The sequence below is a fragment of the Puntigrus tetrazona genome, chromosome 14 (genome assembly GCF_018831695.1).
Source record: "Puntigrus tetrazona isolate hp1 chromosome 14, ASM1883169v1, whole genome shotgun sequence".
In the NCBI taxonomy this organism is placed as follows: domain Eukaryota; kingdom Metazoa; phylum Chordata; class Actinopteri; order Cypriniformes; family Cyprinidae; genus Puntigrus; species Puntigrus tetrazona.
The window spans coordinates 8,034,514-8,059,675 of NC_056712.1; the positions used below are offsets into that span (position 1 = coordinate 8,034,514).

General features: G+C 40.4%; 2 protein-coding genes and 2 pseudogenes across 2 annotated transcripts; all 4 read right to left on the bottom strand.

Annotated features, from left to right (window-relative positions):
- Positions 1–6,297: 6,297 nt before the first annotated feature.
- On the bottom strand, positions 6,298–8,846 carry LOC122357243 (annotated as a pseudogene).
- Positions 8,847–11,260: 2,414 nt separating this feature from the next.
- LOC122357245 (protocadherin gamma-A11-like) lies at positions 11,261–13,133 on the bottom strand. The gene is given in 3 exon segments (XM_043256540.1): positions 11,261–12,881; positions 12,884–12,983; positions 12,985–13,133. Coding segments are annotated over 3 exon segments (1,704 nt in total). The 5' UTR covers positions 13,108–13,133; the 3' UTR covers positions 11,261–11,400.
- Positions 13,134–13,905: 772 nt separating this feature from the next.
- On the bottom strand, positions 13,906–18,504 carry LOC122357226 (annotated as a pseudogene).
- Positions 18,505–21,779: 3,275 nt separating this feature from the next.
- On the bottom strand, positions 21,780–24,359 carry LOC122358194 (protocadherin gamma-A11-like). The gene is given in 4 exon segments (XM_043257986.1): positions 21,780–21,997; positions 22,000–22,831; positions 22,833–23,139; positions 23,141–24,359. Coding segments are annotated over 4 exon segments (2,397 nt in total). The 5' UTR covers positions 24,181–24,359.
- Positions 24,360–25,162: the final 803 nt, after the last annotated feature.

Below are 25,162 nucleotides of genomic sequence, written 5' to 3' on the forward strand. Positions count from 1 at the left end.
TGCTGAAGACACATTGTTTTTCAGGTGAACAGCGACACTGTGAGTTAAAACAAGGAACTGCATTAATGTTCATATCTCTGAAGGGATTGTGTGTGGGCTACATAAACACGACCACAACATGCATAGCATTGCACAAATAACAATAGTGATCAGAAACATGATCAGAAACAGGAATTCGAAACTGCTTTCATAAGCCAGTTCACATGAAGACACAGATGAGAAAGACAAGCGTTTTGCGTCAGATTCATTTGTAAACTGTATAGAGGGACATACTGAGTTTTAAAGAACAGCTAGACAACAGGGTGATACATAGATTCCTTTTTTAAAAAGATCACTACATTTCTTTAAACTTTTCGAATCTATTAAAAATAGCTAGTGACGACGTTGTAGTATATTTGGCATTTATCGTTACAAACTTAACCGTCTTTACTTACAATCTGTAAACAGAAAAATGGCCAATCAGTTCTAGACAAGTTATATTGGGATTTTCCAAGATAACATTTTTGAATCAAATCAAATCAAAGTCGTGAAACAGGATTCACAACTTAAAATGGCTCAAACATGATTAGAAAAATCTAAAATTATAAATAGGAGTTACTTTGTCTTTAAAGGTTAAGTCTATTTAAACAAAAAAGCTAATTTAAATCGCAAGGTTGTAGCATTTAAAAAAAGAAGAAAAAGTTAATTCTAGTAGAAAAGAAGCACCCATGTCTGCATCAAGTCCTTCAAAATCATCCACAGCAGACTGAGTCTTTTTCAGAGTCAGGTCAGAGGTCAGTGTTTCTATCTATCAATATTATAAACAATATATGAGTAAATGCGAGTTGTTTTTATTACAAGCCTTTCTCTTAATTCAGTATTCTTTTAAAATCTACTCCCAGCCTGTGTAGCATGACACAGCTACTACAGAGACACAAATAGCTTCTGGTTAGAGGTCTAACATTGTGCAAAAACTAACTAGTAATTGACCAAATATGTATTGTATACTTAAGTAGTAAGAGATCATTGTCTGAGGAAATACACAAACGTCACACACTTGAAGCGTTTTAAAGCTACTGCGCAAACTAAAAATATCACAAAAATCAATGCATGCCATACACCACGAATGCGTAGTTTGTGCTAAACCGCAAATATCCAACACAGCTCAACAACGAAGCACAAGTTCCGTCGATCTTTAAGCACACCATAGAAGAAAAATAGACAATTATGAAAAATGCACATATTGTTTAGTCAATTCAAAAAAAATAATCGACTAATGAAAGGACAGCGGTTACAAAGGACTTAACTGAGGAAAAATAAAAACTATAAAATACATAGGTCCTAACTTCACTTTTTCTTCTTACTACATAAACAAACCGTATATTTATAGCATTTCGTACATAAGAAATATGATATAGATTACTTATGTAGCAACAACAACCCACAGAACAGTCGACACCAGTTCAGCACTATGGACAGCAACAGAAGAAACATATGCTGCTTTTTCTAATCTGACTGAAATGGAGTATTAAAAGATTTCATTGGCCAAAATACCACTGGTATCTAAATTGAACTCACTTAGTTGACTTCACATAACTGAAGCGTTGATGAGAAAGGCAAAACATAATTCAATTACAAACGACAAAAACTAGAGAGACACAAAAGCGGATGTTAGATAAAATGCCCCTAACAGGACAGACTTGGATCACTATGTAAGCTCACCAAACAACAATTTGTGAAAAATAGCTTGACTTATAGCGGATGATCATCTGAAATAAGTGATAAGATAAAAGAACATTCATATTCCAAATTGTCCCTTGAAAAAAGATACCAGAATATAGCTCCTACCCAAAGAGCTCCCAAGCATGGGATGAGAAATTGATACTAAGTGAGAAGTCACTATCTCACTCATTATCCTTGTTAATAAAACAGCATTTCTTTTCTGAAATAAAAGATCTTAAATGTGTCATGACGTTTTACAAGAACAGAGTCTCTTGCCATTGAAGTCAATTAAGTACATGAAAACATTTAATCTGTTAACACAAACAGCATTTCAAGAAGCGATTTTTTTACTCCTACCTGAAACGAGTCGTTAACTTCCGCATCAAGTCCTTCAAGATCATCCACAGCAGACTGAGTCTTTCTCAGAGTCAGGTCAGAGGTCAGTGTTTCTTCATTATAAGATCTGATGAACTTGAAGTCACTGGTGCGCGAGCCCGTGGTCAGGTACGCGTCATAATTGTACGCGCTGCGGAGAGTTCCCGCGCCCTCCACCTCTGCGTAATTTGGAGGAAGATACGCGCTGGGAATGGCTACAGCTCCATCAAACAACAGTCTGGGCTTTCTCCTGCGACAAAACCTCACGGCGAGGATGATGATGATAAAGGTCAGGAAAAAAGTGGAAACGGACACCAGCGCGACGATCAAATAAAACGTCAGTTTGGAGCCGCTCGTCTCGAGACATGTCTTTCAGTTCCGGAACTTCAGCCAAGTTATCTGATATCAGTAAATACAACGAGCACGTGGCTGAGAGAGAGGGCTGTCCGTTATCTCTCACGGACACAATCAGGTTCTGTTTCATGCTGTCAGATTCAGAAATGTCCCGCTGCGTCCTGATCTCTCCGCTGTGGACACCGATAGTGAAAAGTCCCGGATCTGTGGCTTTAATAATGTGATACGAGAGCCACGCGTTCTGACCGGAATCCGCGTCCACGGCGATCACCTTGGAGACCAGGGAGCGCGCCTGAGCAGCTTTGGGCACCATCTCGGTCATGAAGGAGTTTCCTTCCGGAGAGGGGTATAATATCTGAGGAGAGTTGTCGTTCTCATCCGTTATGAAGACGCTCACGGTCACGTTACTGCTCAGAGGAGGAGAGCCGTTGTCTCTGGCTAACACCAGCACTTTCAAACTTTTCATCTGTTCGTAATCAAACGACCTCACGGCGTGAACGACCCCGGTGTCTCCGTTAACGGACAGGAAGGAGGACACCGGCGCGCCATTAACATCAGAAGACAACAGAGAATAAACTACAGTGCCATTCTGTCTCCAGTCCGGGTCTGTAGCTGATACTGAACAAATAGAGGAGCCCGCTTTATTATTTTCTTGTACGTGAGCTCTGTAACTCTGCTCCTGAAATACAGGTGGATTATCATTCACGTCAGCTACAGTCAGGTGAATATTCTTAGAGGAAGATAAAGGCGGAGAGCCCTCATCAGTAGCAGTAATTGTAATATTATAATCAGAGAGCAGCTCTCGGTCTAATTCACCTGTGGTCACCAGAGAATAGTAATTCTTGATCGAAGGAACGAGTTTAAACGGAACGTTTTGCTGAATGGAGCAGCGCACCTGTCCGTTATTCTCCGAGTCTCTGTCCTGAACATTAATGATGCCGACCTCTGTACCGGGGAACGCGTTCTCGGGAACGGGAATATTTAAAGACTTAATCACTATAATGGGGGCATTGTCATTAACATCTGTAATTTCTATAATTACTTTAGTGACTGAAGAAAGACCAGAGCCATCCTTTCCCTCAATAAGCATTTCATACCTTAACGACATCTCATAATCAATGGGGCCTTTAACTTTAATCTCTCCGCTGTTCTCATTAAGATTAAATAATTCTTTTGCAGTTCCGGAAATTCGACTAAACTCATATGTGACCTCTCCGTTTTGTCCCTCGTCAGCATCAGTAGCGCTCACTGTCACCACTACAGTATCTAGAGGAGAATTTTCAGGCAGACTGACTTTATAGACGTCCTGACTAAAGACTGGAGCATTATCATTAGCATCCAGCACAGTGACGTGTATGACTACAGTACCTGATCTCGGTGGAGTCCCGCCGTCTACCGCGGTCACTATTAATGAGATCTCTTTCTGCTGCTCGCGATCTAACTCTTTATTAATAACCATTTCTCCGTATTTTCCTCCATTTAACCCCGTAAGAATATTAAGAATAAAATGTTCGTTGTTTTCTAATGTATATGATTGCACTGAATTCACACCAATATCCGCGTCGTGAGCCTCATCTAATAAATAACGGGATCCTTTGTCTGCTGATTCCCTTATTTCGAATTTGATTATATTTTGCTTGAACTGTGGTAAATTATCATTGATGTCCTGAATATTAAGAATAAATCGATGAAGCTCCAATGGATTTTCCAGCACGAGCTCCTGTTTAATAACGCATGACGCTTTCTTTCCACAAATCTCCTCTCTGTCAATTTTATCCTCCACAATCAGTTCTCCGGTATTCATATTAATGTCACAGTACCGTTTTCCGTTACCTTCATTGACAATCCGTGCATCACGACTTGAGAGGCTCTTTAAATCGAGCCCGAGATCCTTAGCTATATTTCCAATCACAGATCCTCGTTTCATCTCCTCCGGAAAAGAATAGCTCACGTCTCCATAAGCGGTGTGCGCCATCAGCACGAAGAACAAAAGACCCAACATCTCAGCAGCAACGAGTAAGGTTTTATCTATCTATAAGAAAATGAACAAAATATTTAAACGTTATGAGCATGTAAAGCCAGATGAAGTTACTGAATTTAGTTTATGGGCTATATAAGAGGACAATAGACGGAGGCACCGCTCAGCGTCGAAGATTTGCAGCGAGCTGAGAGATCACTTCTCAATGTGTGACATCATGAGCAGGAAGGAGAGAAACAATATGAACTTAGAAGCTTGCACTGGTGAACAGCGACACTAAGAGGTCAATTATGAAACGGCAGAACCTCTCATGTCCCTCTGACACACATAAATCTTGACTATAACACTCGCAATGCACATAAAACGGCATGCTTGTCGTTTCAAACGTACTTGTAGGATATGAAAAGAGCAGAAGCTAAACATCATGCCTGCAAGATACTTCGTAGTTTGCCAATGGCACGAAAAACGTTATTATACACCACAGAAAGTAAGTTAAAATGCAACAAATCCTACCTTCGTGCACAACCAGTTGTAGTCTGGGTATGATATCTTAAAATCTAAAAATTACGAAATCCAGTTTGCAAGACCTTATGAGATCCTTTGCACAGTTAAACAGAGCGCCTATATTTTTGAACAATATTATAAACAATGAGTAAATGTGAGGGTTTTTTTTTTTTGAGTACAAGCCTTTCTCTTAATTCAGTATCCTTTTAAAATCTACTCCCAGCCTGTGTAGCATGACACAGCTACTACAGAGACACAAATAGCTTCTGGTTAGAGGTCTAAACATGGTTCAAAAACTAAGAATTAACCAAATATGTATTGTATACTTAAGTAACTAGTAAGAGATCATTGACTGAGGAAATATACAAACTTCACACACTTGAAACGTTTTAAAGCTACTGCAAAACTAAAAAGATCACAAAAATCAATGCATGCCATACACCACGAATGCGTAGTTTGTGCTAAACCGCAAATATCCAACACAGCTCAACAACGAAGCACAAGTTCCGTCGATCTTTAAGCACACCATAGAAGAAAAATAGACAGTTATGAAAAATGCACATATTTAATCAATTCAAAAACGCAATCGACTAATGAAAGGACAGCAGTTACAAAGGACTTAACTGAGGAAAAATAAAAACTATAAAATACATAGGTCCTAACTTCACTTTTTCTTCTTACTACATAAACGTATATTCATAGCGTACATAAGAAATATGATATAGATTACTTATGTAGCAGCAACAAGCCACAGAACAGTCGACACCAGTTCAGCACTATGGACAGCAACAGAAGAAACATATGCTGCTTTTTCTAATCTGACTGAAATGGAGTATTAAAAGATTTCATTGGCCAAAATACCACTGGTATCTAAATTGAACTCACTTAGTTAACTTCACATAACTGGAAGCGTTGATGAGAGAAAGGCAAAACATAATTCAATTACAAACGACAAAAACTAGAGAGACACAAAAACGGATGTTAGATAAAATGCCTAACAGGACAGACTTGGATCACTATGTAAGCTCACCAAACAACAATTTGTGAAAAATAGCTTGACTTATAGCGGATGATCATCTGAAATAAGTGATAAGATAAAAGAACATTCATATTCCAAATTGTCCCTTGAAAAAAGATACCAGAATATAGATCCTACCCAAAGAGCTCCCAAGCATGGGATGAGAAATTGATACTAAGTGAGAAGTCACTATCTCACTCATTATCCTTGTTAATAAAACAGCATTTCTTTTCTGAAATAAAAGATCTTAAATGTGTCATGACGTTTTACAAGAACATTCTCTTGCCATTGAAGTCAATTAAGTACATGAAAACATTTAATCTGTTAACACAAACATCATTTCAAGAAGCGATTTTTTTACTCCTACCTGAAACGAGTCGTTCACTTCCGCATCTAGTCCTTCAAGATCATCCACAGCAGACTGAGTCTTTCTCAGAGTCAGGTCAGAGGTCAGTGTTTCTTCATTATAAGATCTGATGAACTTGAAGTCACTGGTGCGCGAGCCCGTGGTCAGGTACGCGTCATAATTGTACGCGCTGCGGAGAGTTCCCGCGCCTCCACCTCTGCGTAATTTGGAGGAAGATACGCGCTGGGAATGGCTACAGCTCCATCAAACAACAGTCTGGGCTTTCTCCTGCGACAAAACCTCACGGCGAGGATGATGATGATGAAGGTCAGGAAGAAAGTGGAAACGGACACCAGCGCGACGATCAAATAAAACGTCAGTTTGGAGCCGCTCTCGTCTCGAGACATGTCTTTCAGTTCCGGGACTTCAGCCAAGTTATCTGATATCAGTAAATACAACGAGCACGTGGCTGAGAGAGAGGGCTGTCCGTTATCTCTCACGGACACAAAAGGTTCTGTTTCATGCTGTCAGATTCAGAAATGTCCCGCTGCGTCCTGATCTCTCCGCTGTGGACACCGATAGTGAAAAGTCCCGGATCTGTGGCTTTGATAATGTGATACGAGAGCCACGCGTTCTGACCGGAATCCGCGTCCACGGCGATCACCTTGGAGACCAGGGAGCGCGCCTGAGCAGCTTTGGGCACCATCTCGGTCATGAAGGAGTTTCCTTCCGGAGAGGGGTATAATATCTGAGGAGAGTTGTCGTTCTCATCCGTTATGAAGACGCTCACGGTCACGTTACTGCTCAGAGGAGGAGAGCCGTTGTCTCTGGCTAACACCAGCACTTTCAAACTTTTCATCTGTTCGTAATCAAACGACCTCACGGCGTGAACGACCCCGGTGTCTCCGTTAACGGACAGAAAGGAGGACACCGGCGCGCCGTTAACATCAGAAGACAAGAGAGAATAAACTACAGTGCCATTCTGTCTCCAGTCCGGGTCTGTAGCTGATACTGAACAAATAGAGGAGCCCGCTTTATTATTTTCTTGTACGTGAGCTCTGTAACTCTGCTCCTGAAATACAGGTGGATTATCATTCACGTCAGCTACAGTCAGGTGAATATTCTTAGAGGAAGATAAAGGCGGAGAGCCCTCATCAGTAGCAGTAATTGTAATATTATAATCAGAGAGCAGCTCTCGGTCTAATTCACCTGTGGTCACCAGAGAATAGTAATTCTTGATCGAAGGAACGAGTTTAAACGGAACGTTTTGTTGAATGGAGCAGCGCACCTGTCCGTTATTCTCCGAGTCTCTGTCCTGAACATTAATGATGCCGACCTCTGTACCGGGGAACGCGTTCTCGGGAACGGGGATTTTAAGCGATTTAATCATAATTATAGGGGCATTATCGTTGATATCAACAACATCAATCAACACAGTAGAATAACTGGCTAACCCTTGGCCATCTTTAGCTTGAATTGGTAGTTCAATTGAGCTTTCCTCCTCATAATCAAAAAGCCCCGTTAGTTTAATTTCACCAGATAATGAATTCAGCGAAAATGTTTTCAGGTAGGTTTCAGATAGATGTCCAAATTCATACGTCACCTCTCCGTTATGTCCTTCGTCACTATCGGTTGCAATAACTGTCACCACTACAGTATCTAGAGGAGAATTTTCAGGCAGACTGACTTTATAGACGTCCTGACTAAAGACTGGAGCATTATCATTAGCATCCAGCACAGTGACGTGTATGACTACAGTACCTGATCTCGGTGGAGTCCCGCCGTCTACCGCGGTCACTATTAATGAGATCTCTTTCTGCTGCTCGCGATCTAGCTCTTTATTTAATACGAGCTCGCCATATTTTCTTCCATTTTCCCGAGTAACTACGTTTAAAAGAAAGTGGACATTATTTTGAAGTGTGTATGATTGCACTGAATTCTGACCAATGTCGGCATCATGGGCTTCATCTAATAAATATCGAGATCCTTTGTCTGCTAATTCATGTATTTCGAAATTTATTAAAGGTTGTTTGAACAAAGGTGAATTATCATTTATGTCTTGAACATTAAGAATAAAGCGATGCAGCTCTAAAGGATTCTCCAGCACGAGCTCCTGTTTAATAACGCACGAAGCTTTTTTTCCGCAAAGCCCCTCTCTGTCGATTCTCTCCGCTACGGTCAGTTCTCCAGTATTCAGATTAATATCACAGTATCGTTTTCTGTTACCTTCAGTATCAATGCGAGCATTACCAGATGACAGTCTGTTCACATCGAGCCCGAGATCCTTTGCTATATTTCCAATCACAGATCCTCGTTTCATCTCCTCCGGAAAAGAATAGCTCACGTCTCCATAAGCGGTGTGCGCCATCAGCACGAAGAACAAAAGACCAGACATCTCAGCCGCAACGCGTGCGCTTTCGATCCTTGTAAATGGAAGTTAACAAAAATGTATTGAAAGGTCAACCACGTGTAAAAGACCAAATCTATAAAAGTACTAAATCTAGTTCATGGTCGGTATAGGAAGAAAACAGAGTAGGGTACAGCTCGACGATTTTCACAGGGAGCTGAGGTTGTCAGCCCTGAATAGGACAATATTAACAGGGCGGGGAGAAACAGTAACGTGATGATCCACTGTTGCATTGGTGAACAGCGACACTAAGAGTTCGATCAAGAAAATGCATGCACTCATGCCTCTGACATGCAAAAACTTGGATACACGGCTTAAATGACTCTGTTTATGCTTATAAAATAACACAGGCTATACCTGTAGTGTCAAACACGCTTGTATGTTAAAACCGGAAAAAATCTAGAAAAAATACATTTACAGTATACTTTGTGGTCTTCCCATGGCATAAAAAACAATCTTGCCAAGACAGACATTAAGTTAAACGGCATCAAAGTTTATCTTGAGTACAACCAATGTATGGTAGGACATCTTAAAAGCTAAATCACGAAATTTAGCTTACAAGACATGTGCCACCCTGTTGCAGTTTTCACAGATAAACAGATGGAATATTTTTTTATAGGGAAGAATATATAATTAAGCACGTGTTGTTTGAGCACAATCTTCTTTATTCCTTCGATCTCTGGTTCAAATCTGCTCCAGCCTCTGTTGCATGACACAGGACACTACAGTTAGCGATCGCACAGTGTTTTAGCCTCCAACCAGACTAAAAACTATCCAAACATTTATGTTTATGCTTAAGTAGTAATTAGTAAGAGCTTATAATATGAAAACAATACTGACTGGTATACAAGAGTTCAACAACTGAGTTCAGGATTTCAGTTCGAGAACTGAAATGTCAGACAGAATGTAAAAAAAATCTCAATTTCAAATTTGACATTAATACAACATAATTAGCATGTTGATGCACGCCTTGCAACACGCAGTTTTACATAAAAGTAGTTAGTGCTAAACCACAAACATCCAACACAGTTCAACAACAATGCACAGCAAGCCTCTTCAATCTTTAAGCGTGCCATGGAAGAGACGATCTCAACGGCAAAAAATCACATTTTTATTTTACTGATACATCTCAAAACAAACAAATAAAAAAACAAGCAAAAAAAAAAAAAAAAATAAAAAAACGACAAATAGATGCCAGATTGTTTCATTCTAAGTATAGATCATTTCCTGTAATTAAAAAAAGGTGAATTTCCCTATCCAACTAGTCAGAGCATAAAATACGCATTTATATCTAATTACATTAATCAAGAGAATGATAAGTATAAGTATATTCAACATTCTATTTAAAATAGGGCGAAATTAAACAAAAACCACAAAGCAATAAAACAATTATAAAAACTGGGAATTTATGATGCTACCAATTTCAATTAATCAATTTTCCTGCAGAGGGTCATAAACATGATCTCAATATTAGCATTTAAAAGAGAGAGATTGCGTTACTTATATAAGCGAAACAATCCAAAGAGCAATGTATATATATTCAGCACCATGGACAGCAACACGAGAAACCTACTCTGCCATTTATAATCTGACTAAAACAGTTTAAAAAGATTTTGCTGGCGACAATATTACTAGAATCAGAATTTAATTCACTTAATTAGTTAACTTCATATAACTGACCGATCGATTAGAGAAACTCAGTACTACCTAAACACACCACATTCAATTACAAACGACATACTATTTAGACACAGAAATGGACGTTAGGCAAATTGAAAGGAAGACCCAGTAAAGAGTAGCTATTAAGTCAACTTAAGGCAGATTTAGATAACTATGCAAGCTCACTAAACAGCCAAGAACCAAACCATAATTCGTGAAAGATTTTTACAGTTGCTCCAACGGCACCGTACACATCTAAAAATAAAATACGAAAAGACCAAAGTAAGTAGACCTACTTATAGATTAAAAAATGGCCCTAAAATGTTAACTGTCTACTGGTCTATTTGGTACATTAACTTTTTATTTAGCATACATATTACATATATACATATGTGTTTTAAATGAATTTAGTCCTACCTGGAAGGAATCGTTAATTTCAGCATCAAGTCCTTCAAGATCATCCACAGCAGACTGAGTCTTTTTCAGAGTCAGGTCAGAGGTCAGTGTTTCTTCATTATAAGATCTGATGAACTTGAAGTCACTGGTGCGCGAGCCCGTGGTCAGGTACGCGTCATAATTGTACGCGCTGCGGAGAGTTCCCGCGCCCTCCACCTCTGCGTAATTTGGAGGAAGATACGCGCTGGGAATGGCTACAGCTCCATCAAACAACAGTCTGGGCTTTCTCCTGCGACAAAACCTCACGGCGAGGATGATGATGAGGAAGGTCAGGAAGAAAGTGGAAACGGACACCAGCGCGACGATCAAATAAAACGTCAGTTTGGAGCCGCTCTCGTCTCGAGACATGTCTTTCAGTTCCGGAACTTCAGCCAAGTTATCTGATATCAGTAAATACAACGAGCACGTGGCTGAGAGAGAGGGCTGTCCGTTATCTCTCACGGACACAATCAGGTTCTGTTTCATGCTGTCAGATTCAGAAATGTCCCGCTGCGTCCTGATCTCTCCGCTGTGGACACCGATAGTGAAAAGTCCCGGATCTGTGGCTTTAATGATGTGATACGAGAGCCACGCGTTCTGACCGGAATCCGCGTCCACGGCGATCACCTTGGAGACCAGGAGCGCGCCTGAGCAGCTTTGGGCACCATCTCGGTCATGAAGGAGTTTCCTTCCGGAGAGGGGTATAATATCTGAGGAGAGTTGTCGTTCTCATCCGTTATGAAGACGCTCACGGTCACGTTACTGCTCAGAGGAGGAGAGCCGTTGTCTCTGGCTAACACCAGCACTTTCAAACTTTTCATCTGTTCGTAATCAAACGACCTCACGGCATGAACGACCCCGGTGTCTCCGTTAACGGACAGAAAGGAGGACACCGGCGCGCCGTTAACATCAGAAGACAAGAGAGAATAAACTACAGTGCCATTCTGTCTCCAGTCCGGGTCTGTAGCTGATACTGAACAAATAGAGGAGCCCGCTTTATTATTTTCTTGTACGTGAGCTCTGTAACTCTGCTCCTGAAATACAGGTGGATTATCATTCACGTCAGCTACAGTCAGGTGAATATTCTTAGAGGAAGATAAAGGCGGAGAGCCCTCATCAGTAGCAGTAATTGTAATATTATAATCAGAGAGCAGCTCTCGGTCTAATTCACCTGTGGTCACCAGAGAATAGTAATTCTTGATCGAAGGAACGAGTTTAAACGGAACGTTTTGCTGAATGGAGCAGCGCACCTGTCCGTTATTCTCCGAGTCTCTGTCCTGAACATTAATGATGCCGACCTCTGTACCGGGGAACGCGTTCTCGGGAACGGGGCTGTTCAGTGACTTAATCATAACAATCGGGGCATTGTCATTTATGTCAGTAATTTCTATTATGACTTTTGAGTCTGACGAAAGACCATATCCGTCCTTAGCCTCAACAATAATTTCATACCTTGCCTCATCTTCAAAATCTATTCCACCCTTCACTGCAATTCGTCCAGTTTGATGATCTAATGAAAATGTTTCTTTTGCAGATTCTGATAAATATCCGAATTCATACGTGACTTCTCCGTTTTGTCCCTCGTCAGCATCAGTAGCGCTCACTGTCACCACTACAGTATCTAGAGGAGAATTTTCAGGCAGACTGACTTTATAGACGTCCTGACTAAAGACTGGAGCATTATCATTAGCATCCAGCACAGTGACGTGTATGACTACAGTACCTGATCTCGGTGGAGTCCCGCCGTCTACCGCGGTCACTATTAAAGAGATCTCTTTCTGTTGCTCGCGATCTAGCTCTTTATCAAGCACCAACTCGACATTCTTGCTTCCATCCGTTTTTGAATTCACGGCTAAAACAAAATGTAAATCTTTTTGTAATATATATTTTTGTACTGAATTCTGACCTACATCAGCATCTCGCGCCTCAATGACACGAAAACGAGCACCTTTATCGGCACTTTCACTTATTTCGAACTTGATTACATCTTTGGGAAATATTGGAGTATTGTCATTAATGTCTTGAATTTGTAAAACAACACGATGCAATTCTAAAGGGCTTTCTAAAACAAATTCGAAATTAAGCGCACAGAAAGCCTCTCCTTACAAATCTCCTCTCTGTCTATCCTATCAGCCACCACTAATTCTCCAGTATTCAGATTAATATCGCAATATCGTTTTCTGTTACCTTCAGCATCAATACGAGCCCCTACGAGATGACAGTCTGTTCACATCGAGCCCGAGATCCTTTGCTATATTTCCAATCACAGATCCTCGTTTCATCTCCTCCGGAAAAGAATAGCTCACGTCTCCATAAGCGGTGTGCGCCATCAGCACGAAGAACAAAAGACCAAACATCTCAGCAGAAAAACAGAGCTTCCAATTCTTCAAACGTTAGGCAGAAATTGAATAGCAAAACCAGAATGGCTCCGTTATAAAAAAAAACAATCATAAATCCAAAAACCTAGAATAACAGACGTAGATTATGGCAGGCGTCCATGAGTCGCCGTCAACGTTTTTCAATAAAAAGAGTAGCTGAAAGCCCTGTGTATGACATCACAAGCAGGGTGGAGAGATGTGTACTGAAGACACACATTGTTTTTCAGGTGAACAGCGACACTGTGAGTCAAAAGAGGAAACTGCACAATGTTCATATATTCCTGACAGAATTAGCCTCCTTGTAAAATACGTGCAAATTGTTCTTTTGATAGCGTTGGTTATCCTTGTGTGGCGGTGTGGATGGAATCAGGTGGCAGGAGATCAAACTTCCCAGTATGAAAGGGGACTAACACTCAAATCTCACCCCAACTACGCCACTATGCTAATTTCACCCAAAGAATTGAAATAAACCACCTAAAACAGGCAAACACAGATTCTTACCACCAATTAAGAGTCAGAGAATTGGGTCATAAAACACTTTATTGACAAATCTTGGCTAAAACAGGATTTAAAATGGTCTTGAAGGTTGTTTGGGCCTACACAAGACACTTCTAAGAGTCAAGGTGTAAATCAAGGGCCTTCGGGCTGGAGCTTACCAAAAATACGGAGGACAGACCACACCACTTGCTGGAGACTCACTGCACTTCATTGTGTAGACACACACACACACACACACACACGGGAGGTGATCACTGCACACTGTGAGGAAGATACCACCACCTAAAAGTAATTCTCTGCCCCGGTGCTCAGGCCCTGTCACGACAAAGAGAGTGCAGGTCAGTAACTTGTCACTTGAAAGTAAAAGTAGAATTACCAACAACACAACCAATCAAGAGAATTGAGTACAAAAAGAAATCAAAACAAACGAACAAAACACAACTTGGCCATATAAGTCACATAATCAGCTCCACCAAGGACTAAAGGAAGTCAGTTCAAATAAACAGATCAAAACTGAAAACAAATAAGGAAAATCAATTCAACTTCAAAAGATGAGGATACACGGAAAACCAAAAAAAAAAAAGAATATTAAAACCAAAAAAATCTGGAAACAGGACAGCACTGCAACCGTTGATGAAGCTGAAGGCGACTGCAGTGCAGTTTATGGACCGTCACTTAACCTAAGAGCAAGAATGAGAGCGCTACACTGTTAAACACACTCCCCCCACCCCACTCTATGTAAAAAACTACTTACAGACTGAAGGAATTTGGGTTTCAACCACTGATACGAGTAGTCTTCAAAGTGAATGCAGGCAACAAAACTATTCGGTAACCGTGCCTTCTCCAGCGTTTAAGAGCTTCTACGAACACCCGCAGGTGGCCCGGCAGCACGGAGCATTGGTTCAAGACCAGTACTTGAATCACGTCTCTAAAACATGTAAAGTATATCTCCCTTAACTAAACAATAAACTACAAAAGGAACAAACAGTATGCTCTCCCTATAAAAAGAATCTTAGCTCCTCCTGCCACTCTTGTGTTTAATAGTTTAGTTTAACAATCTAATTTTCTGATGAGCGGGAGATAAACACGACCACAACATTTATTGCATCAAAGACTCAAAGACTCCATAAAAAAAAAAAGTGCAGCAAATGGACAAAAATAACTTGCTCTAGTAAATTTCCAACCAGAATAAACGTGCGTTTAAAAAGTTTGACAAACAAGACACAGATGAGAAGGACGTAAAAAATACTTTAACAGCAGCTTTTTGTCTCCGATTCCGTTACATGCTGTCACAAGAAATAAAACGAAAACCGATAGACAACAAAACAAGACTTATCAGATTCCTTTCTTTAAAAGATCACAAAACAGCTTTAAACGATTAGAATCTAATAGCTCACGACGATATGGTATTGGTCCTTTATCAAGGCAGATAAAACTGTCTCGTTGACCATTTCTAAACAGAAGAAGAGGGGCAGGCACTTCAGCATGATTTATATGAAGTATTTACCGAGAAATGAATGATAAAAATTATTAAACTCTTGGAACAGACTGTGACTTGAAATTGCTCAAATATAAGCACATGAAAACAAATCTAAAGAGAAAAATAAATGGAACAAACTACTAATCCATCAAAATGAGCTACAAGTCTTTAGAAACCTGAAGGCAGACCATTCAAAATAATAACACTCAAATAAAAATAATAATAACACACTGATTTAATCTGCAAGGTTAGAAAATGTAAAACAGAATAGGAAAGAAACGTTAAACTTAGAGACACCATGTCAGCATGAAGTCCTTCAAAAACCACAAGATGCACAAACGTAACCCTATCATGAAGAATAGGTGTAAAAACCACTTAATTTTCTAAATACAGCTCGTCCATTAACTCTTATAGGTCTGACATTAAATGTTACAACCTGAATAACCATTTTGTTAAAAAATGAAATGACTTCCAAATATAAAAAAATATATATATTTTCAGTATAACATTTCCTCAGGAAGCAGGACTTTATACATTTCTACATATTATATGAGCAAAGCCTCAGCAGCAACAAACACGGCCTGTACAGCACCACGGACAGCAATCAGAAATATACCCTTTCTGTTAAACTATAGTGAACTGGGATTTAAAAAGAAATACAAAATGAAATTAGTTTATAAAATGGTTTTAAAGAACAGACAGCAAGATGGGTGCAAGGAACTTAGCGTCTTTAAAACCAGTAGAAAGTATGTTGCCAATAAAAGTACTTTGCAAACCCAAAATATTTTAAAAATATCTTTAAATAAATAGCTCTTCAGTCCTACCTGAAAGGAATCGTTCAACTCCGCATCTAGTCCTTCAAGATCATCCACAGCAGACTGTGTCTTTTTCAGAGTCAGGTCAGAGGTCAGTGTTTCTTCATTATAAGATCTGATGAACTTGAAGTCACTGGTGCGCGAGCCCGTGGTCAGGTACGCGTCATAATTGTACGCGCTGCGGAGAGTTCCCGCGCCCTCCACCTCTGCGTAATTTGGAGGAAGATACGCGCTGGGAATGGCTACAGCTCCATCAAACAACAGTCTGGGCTTTCTCCTGCGACAAAACCTCACGGCGAGGATGATGATAAGGAAGGTCAGGAAGAAAGTGGAAACGGACACCAGCGCGACGATCAAATAAAACGTCAGTTTGGAGCCGCTCTCGTCTCGAGACATGTCTTTCAGTTCCGGGACTTCAGCCAAGTTATCTGATATCAGTAAATACAACGAGCACGTGGCTGAGAGAGGGGCTGTCCGTTATCTCTCACGGACACAATCAGGTTCTGTTTCATGCTGTCAGATTCAGAAATGTCCCGCTGCGTCCTGATCTCTCCGCTGTGGACACCGATAGTGAAAAGTCCCGGATCTGTGGCTTTAATAATGTGATACGAGAGCCACGCGTTCTGACCGGAATCCGCGTCCACGGCGATCACCTTGAGACCAGGAGCGCGCCTGAGCAGCTTTGGGCACCATCTCGGTCATGAAGGAGTTTCCTTCCGGAGAGGGGTATAATATCTGAGGAGAGTTGTCGTTCTCATCCGTTATGAAGACGCTCACGGTCACGTTACTGCTCAGAGGAGGAGAGCCGTTGTCTCTGGCTAACACCAGCACTTTCAAACTTTTCATCTGTTCGTAATCAAACGACCTCACGGCATGAACGACCCCGGTGTCTCCGTTAACGGACAGAAAGGAGGACACCGGCGCGCCGTTAACATCAGAAGACAAGAGAGAATAAACTACAGTGCCATTCTGTCTCCAGTCCGGGTCTGTAGCTGATACTGAACAAATAGAGGAGCCCGCTTTATTATTTTCTTGTACGTGAGCTCTGTAACTCTGCTCCTGAAATACAGGTGGATTATCATTCACGTCAGCTACAGTCAGGTGAATATTCTTAGAGGAAGATAAAGGCGGAGAGCCCTCATCAGTAGCAGTAATTGTAATATTATAATCAGAGAGCAGCTCTCGGTCTAATTCACCTGTGGTCACCAGAGAATAGTAATTCTTGATCGAAGGAACGAGTTTAAACGGAACGTTTTGCTGAATGGAGCAGCGCACCTGTCCGTTATTCTCCGAGTCTCTGTCCTGAACATTAATGATGCCGACCTCTGTACCGGGAACGCGTTCTCGGAACAGGACTATTTAGAGATTTAATTATAATAAAAGGGGCATTGTCATTTGTATCTGTAATTTCTATTACAATTTTCGTGTCTGAGGAAAGACCATATCCGTCTTTAGCATTAACAATAATTTCATATCCTGATTCCTCTTCAAAATCTATTGGCCCCTTCAGAACAATTTGTCCAGTTCGAGGATCTAATGAAAATGTTTCTTTTGCAGATTCTGATAAATGGCCAAACTCATAAGTGACTTCTCCGTTTTGTCCTCGTCAGCATCAGTAGCGCTCACTGTCACCACTACAGTATCTAGAGGAGAATTTTCAGGCAGACTGACTTTATAGACGTCCTGACTAAAGACTGGAGCATTATCATTAGCATCCAGCACAGTGACGTGTATGACTACAGTACCTGATCTCGGTGGAGTCCCGCCGTCTACCGCGGTCACTATTAATGAGATCTCTTTCTGCTGCTCACGATCTAGCTCTTTATCAAGCACTAACTCGACGTACTTGCTACCATCTGCCTTTGAATTCACGGCTAAAACAAAGCGTAAATTATTCTCCAGTATATAATTTTGTACTGAATTGTGACCGACATCAGCATCTCGAGCCTCAATGACACGAAAACGAGCACCTTTACCTGCGTTTTCACTTATTTCCAGCTTTACGACATCTTTCGGAAATAATGGCGTATTATCATTAATGTCTTGGATTTGTAAAACAAAACGATGCAATTCTAAAGGATTTTCTAACACGAACTCGAAATTAAGCGCACAGGAAAGCCTCTCCTTACAAATCACCTCTCTGTCTATCCGATCAGCCACCACTAATTCCCTCGTTCTCAAATTAATATCGCAATATCGTTTTCTGTTACCTTCAGCATCAATTCGAGCCCTACGAGACGTAAGCGTGTTCACATCGAGCCCGAGATCCTTTGCTATATTTCCAATCACAGATCCTCGTTTCATCTCCTCCGGAAAAGAATAGCTCACGTCTCCATAAGCGGTGTGCGCCATCAGCACGAAGAACAAAAGACCAGACATCTCAGCAGGAGCTCGTAAGCTTGTCATCTTTTAATACGAAAAAGAAAATTAGATGAAAAGTAACACGTAAAAGACTTGGTTCGTGGTCGATATAAGAGGATATCAGAGGAAGGCAAAGCTAACTGTCGACGTTTTTAACAACGAGCTGAGATATCAGTCCTGAATATGACATCATGAACAGGGTGGAGGGTAGATGATCAGTGGAGGCATTGGTCAACAGCGACACTAAGAGTTCAATTATAAAACTGCATACTGCAACTCTGACATGCAAAGATAACATTTATAGGCTTCTAAAATTACATGCCTGTAGTTTCAGTCATACTTGTAATATTGTTAAAACTGAAGAAGCTACAAATATACATTTATAAGATACTGCATAACCTGCCCATGGCACAAAAACCAGCAAAAACATGAATTTATCTTACACCACAGACAATACGTTAAAATGTAGCCAGGCCAACCTTCATGAGCACAACCAATAGTCGAGGTAGAGCATCGTAAAATCTAAAGCACAAAATCCAGCTTACAATACGTATTCGATTCATGCAGCAGTTTTCACAGATAGACGGATAGCATTTATTTTTATAGGGAAGAATATTAGGCATGTTTGAGTACAATCCTCTCTCGTTCTTGGAGAAAGAGAATTTAATTTGAATTGCTCTTTAGTACAAATACCAAAAACAGACTCACAAAAAATCAACCACCAGATTCAAACTTAAAACAATTATAAGAAATGTGCAAAGCGCAGTTTTCCACCAGAAACAGAGTTCAGCGCTTCTTCATCACACCACTTTAATTCAAAACAGGCAAGGTCACTCACTGACTTGTAGAAATTAAAAATGTAGCTTTTACAAGAGCAGAAAACGAAACAACATTTTTCAATCCTGTTTTTTCCTTCTCATGTACGCTGCTATACTTTGGCTTTAAAATTTAACAACTGACATGCATGAAATCTCTTCTTTAGATATTTAGCCCCTAAAATAAAAGTTTCTATCTAAAAGGTTTCATGAAAACAAGAAAAAAGATTCCTTAATTCAATACAAAAAGAATGCCAGGGTGTTTCCACCTCTTTCTTATTAAAACCTAAAACACAAGCTTTGTGTAGTTTTTTTCTATTAACTGAAATAAAATTTAAACAATGATTTACCAGAGTAAAAAAACAACAACAACAATCAACTAGTTTAGGTAGTAAAAATATCTGGAAAAGACTCCTCAGCATTAGGACTCTTCCCCCTGTATAAAAGTCTGTTAAAGACTCCCTCTCCTCAGCTGATAAAGTAGATCACAACTTTGTCAGTAAGTGATTAACTTTGCGAGTAGAAAAGAGGCTGCTGTCCTGCTCTGTCTGCTCTGGAAGTTTACTAACTCCTTCCCACGTTCTTCTTTTGACTAATATAAAACACTCTGAGAGATCCAGTGTAACATAGCACAAAATAAATCAACTAATAAGGCTTGAACATGTTAATAGTTTTGGAAATGGATCAATGCAGGCTAGTTTATGCCCAAGGGATAAAGAAACCAAATTGCTAATTAAAAGATTCATCCCTTCATCACCAATCAAAAATTTCACTTCATCTGTTGTGGTAAAGGTTCTACGACTATTGAATAGAGCGTACCTGACAAAGAACACACTTATCTGACAACTCTTTCAACTTTGAAAGGAGTGCATAAACCACCAATCACCTTCAGCAGACTCTCAACATCAGCGTATAAGACTTTTATCATATTCACAGAGTTTGGACAAAAAACAAACTAATGTTGTTCACAAGTAAATGTGTTCAACACGGTCAAATGCCTTCTCTTGATCTAGACAAATCAGGGCACAATCCAAGTAAAATAACTTGGAGACATCTAAGAAATTTGCAACACTATCCAGAACGACAGAGTTGTAAAATAAAGTCAGCTGGGAGATGGTGGATGTCGGGAGCCTTTCCAGATGCCATACCCAACAAGGATCCACACAATCCCTCCAGGCACAATGCCTTGCTGAGCTCCGGTTGCCTTCTTCAGACAGGTTTTCCAGAAACACATTTCCAGTGGCAGACTCAAATCAAATTCACATTTGTACAGTTTATCATAAAAACAAACTGCCCTCTTTCTAATATCAGTGGGGTCAGTTAATAAAGTGCAAACCTCAGAACGTAATGCATGAATTAGACATTGTCCATTCTTTTTTTTGAAATTACAGATAAATTTTGTTGGAGCATCCGTTTGATCAATTTGTTGAAAACAGGACCAAATCAAAACTCCTTGAGGATCAATACAGTTCCTTTCAAGATCCCCTTAGTGTAATTAAAACCTCCTCCTAAAATTTACCACTCTTCACTAATACAGTTTTGCAGGGTTGAATTAAGATGATTTAAAAACAACATTCGTTCAACTCCTGAGATTAGAGCATAGACACAAATAAATATAAAGACTTGATCACTTGCCCTATGGCCAGACAACAGTCCTCTACAGCCACCGCCACCTTCACAGCATGACGCCGAGAGAGTGTATTACACACCCATGAATACTTGAAACGAGTTTATTAAACTGATACTTTTAAAATGTATTTCCCCTTTTCCACATACAGTACGGTGAATTCATTTTTCCAATCTAAAGCCATAAGGCAAGAAACGGTCATAAAAACAAGTCAATAATCGATCCTACCAATTTCAACAAATATAAACTCAATATTCACAGTATTTCCAACACATTTTGAATGTAAGAAAGAGAATATAGAATAGATTACTTACGCAGGAGCAACACTCCACAGACGAGAACATACCAGTGCAGCACCACGGACAGCAACAGGACAACCCTGCCATTTCCAATCTGACTAAACTGCGGTCCAAAACATTACCAACTAAATTTACTTAATTGTTTAAATTCGCATAACTGAGGTATCGATGAGAGAAAAAGAAAATAACTATGCAAGATCAACAAACAACCGAACACCAAACAAGATCATTGATAGTTTGACAAACGATTGCTCCAACAAGACCATAAACATCTAAACTTAAATCAAAGACCAAAGTAATTTACATATTGGCTCTCAAAAATGTTTGTCTAATAAAGCGGTCACAAGAATTTTTACCAAAGAAAACAACAGCAACAAAACAGTATCTTGACAAAAAACAAATTTTTACACATTTGATCTGTTAACATGCACACGTTGTGTTTCCATGTTTGATGGGGACTCTCCATAGGTGCAATGATTTTTATATTGTACAGACTGTATATGTTATTGTCCTGCACCTAAACTACCCCTTACAGGAAACTACTGACATTTTTAGATTGTAAAAAAATTGAATCCAGTGTATTTTATAAACTTGTTTCTTCATGGGGACCTAAAAATGTCCCCAAAGTCCCTTGGTATTCCTATCCTCTTTGAGACATTTGGTCCCCATAACGTGATAAAAATCGGGTGCAAACACGCACACACACACAAAAACACACGTTATTATACTTCAAAAATACTTAGAAAACAGTCCTACCTGAAAAGAATCGTTCATTTCCGCATCAAGTCCTTCAAGATCATCCACAGCAGACTGAGTCTTTCTCAGAGTCAGGTCAGAGGTCAGTGTTTCTTCATTATAAGATCTGATGAACTTGAAGTCACTGGTGCGCGAGCCCGTGGTCAGGTACGCGTCATAATTGTACGCGCTGCGGAGAGTTCCCGCGCCTCCACCTCTGCGTAATTTGGAGGAAGATACGCGCTGGGAATGGCTACAGCTCCATCAAACAACAGTCTGGGCTTTCTCCTGCGACAAAACCTCACGGCGAGGATGATGATAAGGAAGGTCAGGAAGAAAGTGGAAACGGACACCAGCGCGACGATCAAATAAAACGTCAGTTTGGAGCCGCTCTCGTCTCGAGACATGTCTTTCAGTTCCGGGACTTCAGCCAAGTTATCTGATATCAGTAAATACAACGAGCACGTGGCTGAGAGAGAGGGCTGTCCGTTATCTCTCACGGACACAATCAGGTTCTGTTTCATGCTGTCAGATTCAGAAATGTCCCGCTGCGTCCTGATCTCTCCGCTGTGGACACCGATAGTGAAAAGTCCCGGATCTGTGGCTTTAATAATGTGATACGAGAGCCACGCGTTCTGACCGGAATCCGCGTCCACGGCGATCACCTTGGAGACCAGGGAGCGCGCCTGAGCAGCTTTGGGCACCATCTCGGTCATGAAGGAGTTTCCTTCCGGAGAGGGGTATAATATCTGAGGAGAGTTGTCGTTCTCATCCGTTATGAAGACGCTCACGGTCACGTTACTGCTCAGAGGAGGAGAGCCGTTGTCTCTGGCTAACACCAGCACTTTCAAACTTTTCATCTGTTCGTAATCAAACGACCTCACGGCATGAACGACCCCGGTGTCTCCGTTAACGGACAGAAACGAGGACACCGGCTTGCCGTTAACATCAGAAGACAAGAGAGAATAAACTACAGTGCCATTCTGTCTCCAGTCCGGGTCTGTAGCTGATACTGAACAAATAGAGGAGCCCGCTTTATTATTTTCTTTGTACGTGAGCTCTGTAACTCTGCTCCTGAAATACAGGTGGATTATCATTCACGTCAGCTACAGTCAGGTGAATATTCTTAGAGGAAGATAAAGGCGGAGAGCCCTCATCAGTAGCAGTAATTGTAATATTATAATCAGAGAGCAGCTCTCGGTCTAATTCACCTGTGGTCACCAGAGAATAGTAATTCTTGATCGAAGGAACGAGTTTAAACGGAACGTTTTGCTGAATGGAGCAGCGCACCTGTCCGTTATTCTCCGAGTCTCTGTCCTGAACATTAATGATGCCGACCTCTGTACCGGGAACGCGTTCTCGGAACGGGGCTACGCAAAGATTTCACTCGTATCTCAGGAGCATTGTCATTAACGTCTGATATTTCTATTACAACTTTAGCATCACTGGATAAACCAAATACATCTTTTCCTTCAACTAGTAATTCATACATGGCTTCGTCCTCAAAATCAAGTGAACCTGTAACTCGAATGGCACCTGTATTTGAATCCAACGAGAACAGCTTTCTAGCTCTATCAGAAATACGACCAAACTCATAGGTGACTTCTCCGTTTTGTCCCTCGTCAGCATCAGTAGCGCTCACTGTCACCACTACAGTATCTAGAGGAGAATTTTCAGGTAGACTGACTTTATAGACGTCCTGACTAAAGACTGGAGCATTATCATTAGCATCCAGCACAGTGACGTGTATGACTACAGTACCTGATCTCGGTGGAGTCCCGCCGTCTACCGCGGTCACTATTAAAGATATCTCTTTCTGCTGCTCACGATCTAATTCTTTCTCTAAGACGAATTCCAATTTTTTTTTCCCGTCTACATTTGTACTTACGCTTAACTGAAAATTGTCATTCTTCTGTAGACTGTATCTCTGAACTGTATTCTGATCTATATCAGCATCATGAGCCGCATTCAAGCGATAACGAGTACCTCTAAGAGCTGACTCACTTATTTCAAATGTTATCAAGTCCTTTGAGAAACCCGGTGAATTATCGTTAATATCCTGTATTTGAACCGAAACTCGATGCAGCTCTAATGGATCTTCTAGCATTAACTCAAATTTTAAAACACACGACAGCCTGTCCCCGCAGATCTCCTCTCTGTCGATTCTCTCCGCTACGGTCAGTTCTCCAGTATTCAGATTAATATCACAGTATCGTTTTCTGTTACCTTCAGCATCAATTCGAGCCTTACGAGATGACAGTCTGTTCACATCGAGCCCGAGATCCTTTGCTATATTTCCAATCACAGATCCTCGTTTCATCTCCTCCGGAAAAGAATAGCTCACGTCTCCATAAGCGGTGTGCGCCATCAGCACGAAGAACAAAAGACCAGACATCTCAGCAGCAAACACAGAGCCTTCGGAATTCTTGAAATATTAACCAGAAACTGAAACCAGCAAAACTATAATTACCATGTACATGAAAACAAGCGTATGTCCCGGTTTTGAATAACAGACGTAGATTATATCAAGTCGCTGTCGATGATTTTATAAAGCGATGGACTGAAAGCCCTGTGTATGACATCACAAGCAGGGTGGAGAGACGTGTGCTGAAGACACATTGTTTTTCAGGTGAACAGCGACACTGTGAGTAAAAACAAGGAACTGCATAATGTTCATATCTCTGACAGGATTATGTGTTGGTTTTACAGTTAAAATCCTTTAGCAATACCACAGCCGGCAGCAACATTCCCTGATTAATGGAAGACACACAGGACCGCAATATTCAGAATATTTGAATCAATCAATAAATCTATACACATCTTGAGATCGTGTTCCACAACAGAAAAAGCACTAAATGTGGATTCACAGTTCAGACAGACAGCAGCAGGAAAACATGTTCTATGACACGGGTGATCAAACTAACAGAACGCTTAAAGTTTACAAAACAAATTTGATAAGTCAATTTCACACAACCACATAATCGATGAAGACTAATAGCCACCAACAGGATTTAAAAATAAAAATGTCCAAGAAATGGTTCCAGTCCTCATCAGTCCTTTCAAGATCATTCTCTGCTGACTGGATGTTTGTCAGAGTCAGAATGCAGACATTGAACCATCATTATAAGATGCGACAAAGTTGTTTAAATTTATCATAAGCTTATGATATTTTTTTATAAAATAATCATTTAGCTAGTGATGAGAAAATCGGTAACATTACAATAAGGTGTCATTTGTTATTATTAATGCACTGACTAACATGAAACAACCATACATTAAACTATTTATTAATCTTTGCAAGTTCATAAAAATTCAGCCCATCGTTTGTTCATGTTAGCTCACAGTGCATTAATGAATGTTTACAAACACGACTTGCT